This window comes from Mobula birostris, chromosome 17 (assembly GCF_030028105.1).
Source record: "Mobula birostris isolate sMobBir1 chromosome 17, sMobBir1.hap1, whole genome shotgun sequence".
Lineage (NCBI taxonomy): Eukaryota > Metazoa > Chordata > Chondrichthyes > Myliobatiformes > Myliobatidae > Mobula > Mobula birostris.
The window spans coordinates 45,258,799-45,272,224 of NC_092386.1; the positions used below are offsets into that span (position 1 = coordinate 45,258,799).

General features: G+C 38.7%; 1 protein-coding gene across 7 annotated transcripts in view; it reads right to left on the reverse strand.

Moving 5' to 3' along the window:
* Nucleotides 1-2,711: 2,711 nt before the first annotated feature.
* fancc (FA complementation group C) overlaps nt 2,712-13,426 on the reverse strand; it is a 183,359-nt gene continuing 172,644 nt past the window's right edge. For 6 of the 7 annotated variants that reach the window (XM_072281638.1, XM_072281635.1, XM_072281639.1 and 3 more), the window contains exons 13-15: nt 9,900-10,068; nt 4,614-4,817; nt 2,712-4,505 (exon numbers count right to left, since the gene is read on the reverse strand). In XM_072281638.1, coding sequence (XP_072137739.1) covers nt 4,347-4,505; nt 4,614-4,817; nt 9,900-10,068 — 532 coding nt within the window. In that variant the 3' untranslated portion in view covers nt 2,712-4,346. The remainder of the gene's footprint in view (nt 4,506-4,613; nt 4,818-9,899; nt 10,069-13,426) is intronic. The other variant, XM_072281642.1, reaches the window with a different exon arrangement.

Below are 13,426 nucleotides of genomic sequence, written 5' to 3' on the forward strand. Positions count from 1 at the left end.
TGGCTTGAGTTTCTGTGAGAAATTTGGAAGGCACAGGATAGTTACAGCCTAAAAGAGAAGTAGTATTCTAAAGGCAGGATGATGCAACTATGGCTAACAAGGGGAATCAAAAACAACATAAAAGCAAAAGAGAGAGCATAAAATAAAACAAAAATTAATGGGAAGTTAGAGGATTGGGAAGCTTTTAAAGACCAAGCAGAAGGCAACTAAAAAAAAGCCATAAGCAGGGAAAAGATGAATTATGAAGGTAAGCTAGCCAATAAGATCAAAGGGGATATCAAATGCTTTTTTTCAGATATATAAAGAGAGGAAAGAGTAGATATTGGAAGGCTGGAAAATGACACTGAAAAGGTGGTGATGGGGGACAACTAAGTACTTTGCATCTGTCTTCACTGTGGAAGATGCTAGCAGTATGCTGAAAGTTTGGGGAGCAGACGTGAGTGCATTGGCTATTACTAAGAAGAAGGAGCTCGGGAAGCTGAAAGATCTGAAGATGGATAAATCACTTGGACCAGATTAGGAATTTTTTTTTGCTAGATGGTGGCAAATCTATGCAATTCATTGCCACAGGTGGCTGTGGAGGCCAGGTCACTGGGTGTATTTAAGGCAGAGGTGGTATGTTTGTGATTAGTCAGTGCATGAAAGGTTACGGGGAGAAGGCAGGAGAATGAGGTTGAGAGGGGAAATTGGAAATGCCATGATGAAATGGCAGAGCAGACTCAATGGGCTAAATGGCCTAATTCTGCTTCTATCTCTCTTATGGTCTTATGATATCACACTGGTCTGCTAATGTTTATCCAAAGTAGTATTGTTTGTAATATACTCCACTGTACAGCTATCCTCCTTCCTGATGGACTATGTGAATTCAAGAAATCGTCTGTTATCCATGATTTCAAATGATAAATTTGTGGTTGCGTTTACTCCACCTGAAAGGTCCAGATTATGTTTTGGGATGGCTTCTTGCTGGTATGGCAAAATGTAACCTTTAACTCTGCCTGCATTTGACCCAAACTAATGAAGCTCTAAAGGACTGCTAACTGGCTGAAAGCAGAGCCAGAAGGATTCAAAGGATTTTAAAGGAAAATTGCCTGCGCTATATGTTCCAGTTCCTACGATATTGTATTAATACTTCCATTTTAGATATTCTTCAACGTCCTCTATCTGTTCAATCCCTTCCAAGAAGTGGACTTGATCTCTTGTGCCTACTGAACTGATATCAGTTACAATATCACATACTGGCTCAGTTCAGCAGGAACAGGAGTCAGGCCTAATGTCAGGCATATTGTGGAGGGATTGTGTACATTAAAGAAAAAACAGTGCAAAGAGAAGCCTCCCTGGTCTAATAGAGGTTCATACTGTATCCCAAACTGAGCCATCATGTAATGTTGTCCTTGTTTTGAAACCCTTAGTGTAATAAGCCTTCCAATGAATTCATTAGGAACTTTAAAAATGTACAGCATAAGGGTATTGTCAGCACCAGCATTTGTTGCCCATCCTTAATTGCTGTTCTGGCAATGGGGAATTCCACAATGTTTTCAGGTAGCAAGTTCCTAAATTTGGTCATAATAATAGTGATAAAATTCAGAGTAGATGATTATATTTTACTGCTTTTAGGTATGTTGCTTACTATGAAATAGTTACACTGTTGGTGATTAATCAGCATATTTATACTTAAGGTGGATAGACCATTTGATAAAGTTTCATTCTTCCAATATATTTTCAGGAAAACAATGAAAATGTTGAATAACTTCCTTTCTCCGAGGAAATGGAAATAATTTTGTTGTTCCAGCCAGTATCATCACCTGTATCCTAATTCCATCCATCCTATTTTAATAATTATGTTAAAACTGTATTGATTTAAACTAGCATCTGCTTTTGAGATATAACTTTACATCTCTACCAGCCAATGTGTGGTTAAGTTTTTAAAAATTTCTCCCCTGAATGGCATTGCTGAATTTAACAATCTCTAATCCATGTTCCCTACTGCTGACCAGACCTCAAAGCGGGTAAATAAATTGTTTTAATGAGCTTTAATTGTATCTAAGCTCTTCTGTGGAACTTTCAACAGGGGTTTTAGAAAATGCACATCAATCATGTGGATAGGCAGTCTCCTAAACTATCAGCTTATTTGACTTGAAATGTACACTTTACAAATCTAAGCTCTCGAATGAGATCACAGTTTTGGAAAAATTGGAAGGAGCAGGCTTGAGAGAGGGATTTGCTCTTCAAACAGTTGATGGACTGCAGTGAATTTCATTGTGCTGTGCTGTACTTCTATTTCCTGAAGTGCTTGCAATCTCTTGCTTATTTGTATTGTTTCTACCTCAGGTTTGTATTCAGGTCTTCGAATTTCTCCATCGTTATTGCTACTAATTATTTTTCTACTGATTTCTTTATGATGGTAACCCTAGTGAGCTCTAACCTTTAACTCATTGTTAATTTCGTGAAAGGTCTAGTATGATGTTGTCTTCCATGCAAATGAATATAAAGTATTAATTGGCAAGTCTGACATTTTTATATAGCTACCTGTTCTAATAACCTTCTAATATTCATCTTCACATTTAGGTAACACTGGGATACATTGAAGCTTCCAATGTATTTAGTTTTATTTCTCTGAGTTTTTGTAAGAATACAGGTGACCTACCTTTACAACCATTTGGGTTATGGAAATTCAACCTAATGGAATTCACAAATCACTACCAAAAAGACCTGAGATGCACAATAAAAGTTGACTAATGGAATTTATTGGGGGGGGGGGGGCAGGGGAAAAACAAGTAAACACAAAATGCAAAAGCCACAACAGATATGTCTGATTTTATTTTTAGTTACTCAATACTGTGGGGCAGTAAGATTTGGATATGACATCACTGTAGCAATTGGTTGGGTAGTCACAGGTAAGTCAGAGAAAGTGCACCACCAATGAAGAGTGCTTTGGCTGTGATTGCTAATCCAATAGATGCACGAACTTCACATCCAAGTCTTATTGCCATTACATGGTATTCAATGGGGGTTTGCATTAAAGAAAATTGTGATACAGACTGTTCTAATTGTGGGGTTACCTTTAGTAGTTTTGGCACTATACAGTGATTGGTAGTTTGTCGGTGTAAAAATGTACACTCTGTCAAAATTCAATGTTCTAGTCACAGTTCAGGAAATTGTTCATTTCCAACCATTTAAGAAGTATGCTTCTGGCAAAATTGGTATGGAAACACCAATGCCCTTGAACAGAAAAGCCTACAGAAAGTAGTGGATACTGCTCAGTCCATCGCAGGCAAAGCCGTCCCCACCATTGAGCACATCTACAAGGAGTGCTGTTGCACAAAAGCAGCATCCATCATCAGGGACCCTCATCATCCAGGTCATGTTCTCTTCTCACTGGTACCATCAGGAAGAAGGTACAGGAGTCTCAGGACCCACACCACCAGATTCAGGAACAGGTATTATCCCTCAGCCATCATGCTCTTGAGCCAGAGGGGAGAACTTCACTCAACCCAACACTGAACTGTTCCCACAACCTATGGACTCACTTTCTTCATCTCATGTTCTTGATATTTATTGTTTATTCATTTATTATTTTTTTTGTATTTGCACAGTTTGTTGCCTTTTGCACATTGGTTGTTTGTCCATCATGTTGGGTGTAATCTTTTATTGATCCAATTGTTTCTTTGTATTTACTGTGAATGCCTGTAAGAACATGAATCTCATTGTTGTAAATAGTGACATATATGTACTTTGATAATAAATTTACTTTGAAAAAATAACAATGAAAAATGTTAGTGTACAGCCTCTTGTCACCATCCAGTGTACAAGACAAAAGTGTAAATGGGCAATATAAATTTCTTTATTTAAGTAAGGCTGTATCATACAGTTGGAAAATGAAAGCAGATAACTCATTTTAAAGCAGCAGAGGTCTAATCATGTGTTTTTAACCTTTTTTTCAGCATCTGACATTGACTGGGCTATAATTTGTTTTAGGTCAATATTGTTGCTGGTTTCAGAATCAAGATTATTATAAACAGAAGAGATTCTGCAGCTGCTGAGAATCTTGAGCAACACACAAATTACTGGAGGAACTCAGCAACTCAGGCAGCATCTGCTCCCTTCCCATCAAGTCCTAATGAAGGGTCTCAGCCTGAAACATCAACTGTTCTCCTCCATAGATGGTCTGGCATGCTGTTCCTCCAGCATTTTGTGTATGTTGCTCCTGATTATTTATAGCTTGTGTGCTTTATTTATACATTTGCAGAGAATATCTTCCATAATTTCTTACAACCTGGTGTATTAGTACAAATGTTCAAACATCTGCAAAAAAACAATGAAGTAATCATTGGACTATAATTGCATTTTCATGACCCTTTGGCTTGCAGAAGCTGAGTTTGCAGGAGTTCAATGTTGATGTGTGCCATTCTGTCTTTCAAACTGCCACGTTTTGTGTTCTGTAATCTGTGCGCCATACTAATCAGCAGTTGAGAAACTCCATCCAAGCAGTCTCCACCTAGGGTGAACTTAACAGTGATAGCACATAATTACACATGATGTCCTATTTCATTATTTTTCCTCCTACCCCCTTCACTCTCCCTCCCTCATCCACCCCCTTTCCCTCCAGTACTCACAAGTTGGACAGAATCCTTTGCTATTCCCATTCCACTGTCTGTAAACAACAGAAAGCTCACAAGAAGCTGATTGATTAGATCTTTCAGATGACTTCCTTTTATGGAGACATTGTTGGTAACTAATGCAGTTTGCACATCTTCAGGATTCAAGTCTGTTTTGTTCCTGAGAACTTTTAGTTGATTGTACACAAATTTCAGCTCCTCCTGAATATTTAAAGAAAGATGAACGTAGTTGTAAAAAAATGGTAAATAATAGGTTATTTCAATAATGAATTCTAACAAGTCAAAATAAATATCATGGACTATCTTGAAATTGTGAAAGGCAACTATCCTTTAAAAATATGATGGATTCATGCACTTGTACTGATGTAGGGACTACAATCCCTGTGACTCGAAATCTGGCTCAGCAGAATAATTAACTACACTGGGCACAGTGCCAAATCTTGTGTTCGCAACATGAAAGGAGGTGGAAGAAAGCCCCTTAACAGATGTGGACAGCATTTATATTGTGGGAAAAGAGCACAAGATTGCATCAGAAGTTCACTTAAAAACATTACAGTCACAGAGCAAGAGTGTTTTATCACAATGCATTTTCACTGAACTGATGAAATACCTCATTCAGCTTGATTGTAAAGATTAAGCAAAATATTGCCAGAGGGCAGTCACAAAAAAGGCAGCTTTAAATATTTATTTTGAAAGACTGGTCTTTTTCTAGTAAAGCTGATGGATTCTGGATGACTGATACGCATTTTATTTGACTACCTTGCGCTACTCTTTCTCTATAACACTTTTACTACTTAGATTTACTTATATATGAAATGAACTGTCAGAACAGATTGCAAACAAAAACTTGTAATGTATAGTGACAGTAGAAAAAATCCCAGTGATTCAGATCGTGGGTACTTATGATGAAGTTTACTTACAACCCTCATGGTCTTGGCTTTGCCTTTTCATCATTCTAATATAATTCATCCTTTAAAGATTGCATGCTGGAGAAACGCTTCACTTGATCTAGCTTCACTTCTCTGCACTTCCAAGTTCATGGTACAAAATCCACTCCCCCCCCCCTCCACTATAGTTTATAACCTGTCATGAAGTCTGTTTTTTTTAAAAAAAGGAGCTGCCTCTCAAACTTATTCTGTAATTAAATATGATTATGACGTGTAGAAATTTAAATACTCAAACACCGTTTATCTGCCCTAACCCTTAATCCTTTTAATATCTATAATTCTATTCTTTTTGAATTCTCAATCCTCCAAAGATACAAAATCACATCAATTTGCTATTCCTCAAAGTCAAAGAAAAGAAATTCCTTATTCCCTTAAATTGGCAGTATAACACTTATTTTTAGACGACTTAGTCATGGGCAGCATTTCCCCAAAGTCTATCCTATTAAGCCCTCAAAGAAGTTTGTAATTTTTAATGAAGATACCAAGTTCGTCTAAGCTACAGAAAAAAAAACTTTGCCTCCTCAATCTGTACTTTGATCATAGGTCCTTCACTCTAGGAACCAGTCTGATGAATCTGTACTCCTTCTGTGGAAATTAAATCCTTTTTTGGGAAAGGATACCAGAATTGTACAGGACTTAGATAATGGTCTCAACAAGGCCCAATATTACAGCATTAAGACATCTTTTATATTAAGGCCACCGTGCCTAATTAAATAGTGTGCCTGCAGGTTAGCTTTCAAAGACCTATATTCAAGAATTCCCAGGTACCTTTCCACATCAGATTTTCCTAGCAATCCTGAAAAAATAAATCCTCCTACCCAAAATAGTTGGGGCCCAAGCATCAAATGCTGCAGTATCTCAGTACCCACAGCCTGCCTACTGAAGAACATCCACTTACTACTACTTAGCTTTCCATCAACTAACCAACTGCGAATCCACACTAATATATTACACAAAATTCCATGTGCTGTAGGTACTGTATCCTTTTATATCAACCACCTGTGCAGGACTTTATGAAGCCTTATGAAAATACAGTTACACTATAATGTATATACTAGTTGCCCCTCGTCCATTCTATTGGATTCATCCTCAAAGAACAGTCAATTTCCTTTTCAGAAATTTATGTTGACTCTTCTCAATCATTATTGTCTTCATGTCTCCCTATCTTTTATTATAGGTTCCGGCATTTTCCAAGACAGTGATGTAAGGTCACAAGGGGAGTAAATTTCTCTCTCCCTTTGAAAATGGGGGTTGGGGGTGGTAAGGAAGACAACATTTGCTGCCTTTCCATCTGCACAAACCATTGCAGAAACTACTAAATTTTGTCAGAGATAACCAGAGTTTTTACTATTTCTAAAGCTATCTTTTTTTTTGAAACACCGGCAAGAATACGCCCCCCCCCGCCGCTTCTCTTTTTGAAAAACAAGTTTCATAGACCAGTATCAGCTTGCCAATACTAAATTTATTAAATCAGTTATTTATCTGAAAAATAACTACAGTTAAAAATAGAAAAAAATATAAGCTCCTACAGTGTGTAGTACTGCTTTGTAACCCTATAGTCATAATTCTGGCTATGTCTTGTCAATTTAGCAACAATAACATGAAAAATAAATCCCTAATAAAAGAGTATATATGAAACCCAAACACAATCGTAACAAATTACAATAGGGGTATAATTGCTTGACCAATGAGCAATGTGAATGAAATACTTTTAGATTTCAATAATTAAAAGTGACGCAAAATATAGTAATGGATAACTGACTTGTTGCAAGACAAAACTTTTAGTTGTTAGAAGAGTCAGTTAACAAATTTACATAATAATGAATGCTGGAACTGTTGTTATCCACAATTTGTATTGATGATATACTGTTGAGAAACCAATTTTGATTCTGTACATCTGGACAATATTAAGTTGGAAGGGGCTGTCAGCTCTAAAGAAAACTGAACATAAAGAAACAGAATAGGCCATTCAGCTCCCAAAACTAGATCTGCCATCCAGTAAGATCATGACAGATCTTTTAACTCAAAAATGTTGGTTGTCTGTACTTGATCCCCTTAATACCAAAAAAGACTTTTGACAATTGCAAAGAAATTGCACAGCAAAGATTGTGAAGGAAGATCTAAGAAATGGGAAGACAATTTCATCATATTATTTGGAAAATAAAATAAATTTGGATGTGAAAAATGCAAACTTCGTCAAAAGATGATAAGACAGTTCAGCAAGACCTTAACAAGAGTAGATTAAACAAAATGAAAGTTTCCTGAGAGGCTGAATTGAAAATTAGAGAAGTTATGCTAATTTGAAATAAATCATAGGTAAACAATACAGGGGCAATTCTGGTGGCAGTGTTATATATTGAAGAAAAAATTCTAAGCATAGTATCCAAACTGCCAAGTTATATTCCTGAGGGAACGCTGTACATGTTGAGCATGACAGGAAGAAGCTGATACAACAACATTGAAGGCCAAGAAAAATAGCCACCACAGGGAGAGGTTGAGGAGAACGTGGAAAAGGATATCAGTGAAAGGAAAAGAGTAATTCTAAGGCAAGTTGATAAATGCAGAGATGAATTATTTGGGATTAATCATCTGAATTTGCCCAGCATTTTCTATATAATTTCACAATTGCACCTGTAATCTTTTCTTATTGTTGTATCTAGATTTTTCTGGGTTTTTTTCCACATTAGTGCCAGAGGCTGAGGGAAGATCTGATAGAGGTTTACAAGATTATGAAAGGCACAGAGAGTATGTTCCCAAGGTTGAATGGTCTAATACCGAACGGCATGCATTGAAGGTGAGAGGGGATAGGTTCAGTGGGTATGTTTTTTCACTCAGACTGCCGTGGATGCCTGGAATGCACTGCCTGGTGTGGTGGTAAAGGCAAATACATAGAAGCTTTTAAGACACGTTTCGATAGGCACATGCCTGTAAGGAAGATGGAGAGATATACACATTGTGCAGGTAGGAGGGATTAGTGTTGTTTTTATTTGCTTTTCAGCTGGTTCGGCACAACATTGTGGGCGGAATGGCCTGTTCCTGTGCTGTATTCTTCTGTTCTATGAATGACAAGTTTGCGGATGACACGAAGCTGGGTGGCAGTGTTAGCTGTGAGGAGGATGCTAAGAGGATGCAGGGTGACTTGGATAGGTTGGGTGAGTGGGCAAATTCATGGCAGATGCAATTTAATGTGGATAAATGTGAAGTTATCCACTTTGGTGGCAAAAATAGGAAAACAGATTATTATCTGAATGGTGGCCGATTAGGAAAAGGGGAGGTGCAACGTGACCTGGGTGTCATTATACACCAGTCATTGAACGTGGGCATGCAGGTACAGCAGGCGGTGAAAAAGGCGAATGGTATGCTGGCATTTATAGCGAGAGGATTTGAGTACAGGAGCAGGGAGGTACTACTGCAGTTGTACAAGGCCTTGGTGAGACCGCACCTGGAGTATTGTGTGCAGTTTTGGTCCCCTAATCTGAGGAAAGACATCCTTGTCATAGAGGGAGTACAGAGAAGGTTCACCAGATTGATTCCTGGGATGGCAGGACTTTCATATGAAGAAAGAATGGATGAACTGGGCTTGTACTCGTTGGAATTTAGAAGATTGAGGGGGGATCTGATTGAAACGTATAAGATCCTAAAGGGATTGGACAGGCTAGATGCAGGAAGATTGTTCCCGATCTTGGGGAAGTCCAGAACGAGGGGTCACAGTTTGAGGATAGAGGGGAAGCCTTTTAGGACTGAAATTAGGAAAAACTTCTTCACACAGAGACTGGTGAATCTGTGGAATTCTCTGCCACAGGAAACAGTTGAGGCCAGTTCATTGGCTATATTTAAGAGGGAGTTAGATATGGCCCTTGTGGCTACGGGGGTCAGGGGGTATGGAGGGAAGGCTGGGGCGGTGTTCTGAGTTGGATGATCAGCCATGATCATAATAAATGGCGGTGCAGGCTCGAAGGGCCAAATGGCCTACTCCTGCACCTATTTTCTATGTTTCTATGTTTCTATGTTTCAGTATTAAATAGCATTTACCGAAAGATTTTTGCAGATCAATGTACATAACATTTTTTAAAGTTTTTGTTACGCAGGATCTTTTCTTCAGCTGGCTATTTTAAGATCTCAATAGTTGGGGTAGAAATAGGGTAAACAAAGGAAAGATGATAATACATACTTATACAAACGCTCTTTGTACTTTTTCACTGATGCAAATTTTAAAAAGTTATATATTGGAGGTGCATTCAACCGCCTACCCTCTGGAATGGTGCAGGGAGACTTGAGAAAAGTAATTTAAAATATACAATTTTTATCATATGTATTGGATTTGGGAGAAACTTACCAGTAATTGTTTCTCCTCTTGGTCTTTCATAAGTGGTTTATTGTAGAACAACAAAAGCCACAGAACCTCGGAGAAGTCATCTGCTGTCATCAGCTGCTGTAAGGCAACATTTAGCCAGTCTCCACAGTGAACCAGCAAAAACCAGTTTTCAAAGAGATTTGAAGTGGTCCTACATAAAGACACTAAGAGTTAGCACTAAAAGTAAATTAAACACAATCAATTTATAACACTTTTTCAATCAATAAATGAAATTTCAGATAACATTACATCTCCCCCTTTCATTTCAGTACAAATTCTTCCGAGATATTAAATATGCTGAACATCGGTGCTCATCTGGTGGTGTTGTAGTCATCACTTAGGAATCTTGCAGGTCACCATATTGCACAGTGTTGTACAGGGTTGTTTGTCCAGATCAGCTTGAAGAAGACATTTGTTATAATTTGTTCCCACAAGGAAATTCTTATGAAATTGTAAAGCTGCATATACTGAGTGAACCTCAATAGGAAGACAATCTAACTGATTCAACTGGAATAAGTGAAAGCCTTGCCCTCCATAAGAAATGCTACCACTGAACAATGCAGCAAGACTCTGCATGGGCTCATTGAAGAATGGCACTTTGAACAATGTAAGAGAGAAACATGTTAAATAAAGTCTTTCTTCTTGTACTGGTAGTTAAAAAAAAGTAACGCTTTTGACTACAGCCTGTCCCAAACCTTTTTACAACTAACAAAGAACTTTGGGATTCTTTGTAGTCAATATTGAAATGTAGGAAAAATATCAATTCATTTGTGTGATAATGAACTAATCGATGTTTAGGACTTGATTGAGGGATAAATATTGCCTAGGTATTTGGGAATTACTTTCATGGTCCTTTTTGAAATAATACCCTGGGATCTTTGACATGCACCTAATAGATTAAACAGAACCTTAGTTTTTGATGTGTTCTGAGGTGAAGGAAAAAAGCCAATGTGGGAGCTGCATGTTGTATTACAAAGTCGACGAGACACCTGACAGGTCAGGTAGACAACATTTGTTTGTGCTTCTGACATCATGGTGGGAGATTTGTTCTTAGTGTCATTCTCAATGCTCATTCTTCACTTTGGATGGATGGTCAGAGATACTCAGGAGTCAATGCAAGGATGCTGCATTTCTTTCCAAAGCCTTCAAAACATCCTTAAATCTCTTCTTCATTTACCTGGTAATCACATCCCATTATAGATTGCAAAGCTGAATATCTGCTTTGAGAGTCTGATGTAAGGCAATTGAACAAATGGACTTCAATACTAGGAACACAAAATACTCTGCAGATGCTGGGATCAAAGCAACACTCACAACACGCTGGAGGAATGCAGCAGGTCGGACAGCATCCGTGGAAAAGATTGGTTGACGTTTCGGCCCAACCTGCTGAATTCTTCCAGCGTGTTGCGAGTGTTGCTTCAATACTAGGAATATTGGCCTGGTGGATGACACTGACTTTGGTACATGTATCCTTTATAGTGGATTTTGAGAGAACATCGGTTGGTTTCTCTGGAATGAATGTTGTTGGTCTCAGAAGTATATAGGAGGGCAGGGATCACTGCTGACTAGTAGATTAAGACTAAGATATAGGAGACAGCTGTAGTTCAGTCAGATTTTTGAAATCACTTTTTTTTTATTATTGTTTATTTTGAGGTGATCAGGCCAAATTAATGTTCAATTTTCACATACCCTACATTCACATCTTTAGAAATGGTCATTATGATGGGAGTAGATTTCAATGTACTCTGGTTGAGCTAAAATTTTTAATTGGAAATATACAGAATATTTAAATATAAATCTTAAATTAACAGAATTTTACTGTCACAAACAAGAGAGAATCTGCAGATGTTGAAAATTCAAGCAACACACACAAATTGGTGGAGAAACTCAGCAGGCCAGGCAGCATCTATGGAAAAGAGTACAGTTGACATTTTGGGCTGAGACCCTTCAGCCAGACTGGAGAAAAAAAGATGAGGAGTAGAGTTAAAAGGTGGGGAGAGGGGAGGGAGAATCACAAGGTGATAGGTGAAACTGGGAGGAGGAGGAGGGGTGAAGCAAAGAGCCAGGAAGTTGATTGGTGCCACGCGACAGTGAGAGTAGGAATGCGATGAGGTGGAGGATAAATGCGTGGCTGAGGGATTGGAGCAGGGGGCAGGGATTCAAGTTTTTGGATCATTGGGACCTCTTTTGGCGCAGGCGTGACCTGTACAAAAAGGACAGGTTACACCTGAATCCTAGGGGGACCAATATCCTGGCAGGGAGATTAGCGAGGGCTACTGAGGTGACTTTAAACTAGAATGGTTGGGGGGGTGGGAATCAAATTAAAGAGGCTAGGCGTGAGGAGGTTAGTTCACAACGGGGGATGGGAACCAGTGCAGAGAGACAGAGGGGTGTAAGGTGAGGGTAGAAGCAAAAAGTACTAAGGAGAAAAGTAAAAGTGGCAGGCTGACAAATCCAGGGCAAGCATTAAAAAGGGCCACTTTTCAACATAATTGTATAAGGGCTAAGAGAGTTGTAAAAGAGCGCCTGAAGGCTTTGTGTGTCAATGCAAGGAGCATTTGTAATAAGGTGGATGAATTGAAAGTGCAGATTGTTATTAATGATTATGATATAGTTGGGATCACAGAGACATGGCTCCAGGGTGACCAAGGATGGGAGCTCAACGTTCAGGGACATTCAATATTCAGGAGGGATAGACATGAAGGAAGGGGAGGTGGGGTGGCGTTGCTGGTTAAAGAAGAGATTAACGCAATAGAAAGGAAGGACATAAGCCGGGAAGATGTGGAATCGAGATGGGTAGAGCTGCGTAACACTAAGGGGCAGAAGACGCTGGTGGGAGTTGTGTACAGGCCACCTAACAGTAGTAGTGAGGTCGGAGATGGTATTAAACAGGAAATTAGAAATGTGTGCAATAAAGGAACAGCAGTTATAATGGGTGACTTCAATCTACATGTAGATTGGGTGAACTAAATTGGTAAAGGTGCTGAGGAAGAGGATTTCTTGGAATGTATGCGGGATGGTTTTTTGAACCAACATGTCAAGGAACCAACTAGAGAGCAGGCTATTCTGGACTGGGTTTTGAGCAATGAGGAAGGGTTAATTAGCAATCTTGTCGTGAGAGGCCCCTTGGGTAAGAGTGACCATAATATGGTGGAATTCTTCATTAAGATGGAGAGTGACATAGTTAATTCAGAAACAAAGGTTCTGAACTTAAAGAGGGGTAACTTTGAAGGTATGAGACATGAATTAGCTAAGATAGACTGGCAAATGACACTTAAAGGATTGACGGTGGATATGCAATGGCAAGCATTTAAAGGTTGCATGGATGAACTACAACAATTGTTCATCCCAGTTTGGCAAAAGAATAAATCAAGGAAGGTAGTGCACCCGTGGCTGACAAGAGAAATTAGGGATAGTATCAATTCCAAAGAAGAAGCATACAAATTAGCCAGAGAAAGTGGCTCACCTGAGGACTGGGAGAAATTCAGAGTTCAGCAGAGGAGGACAAA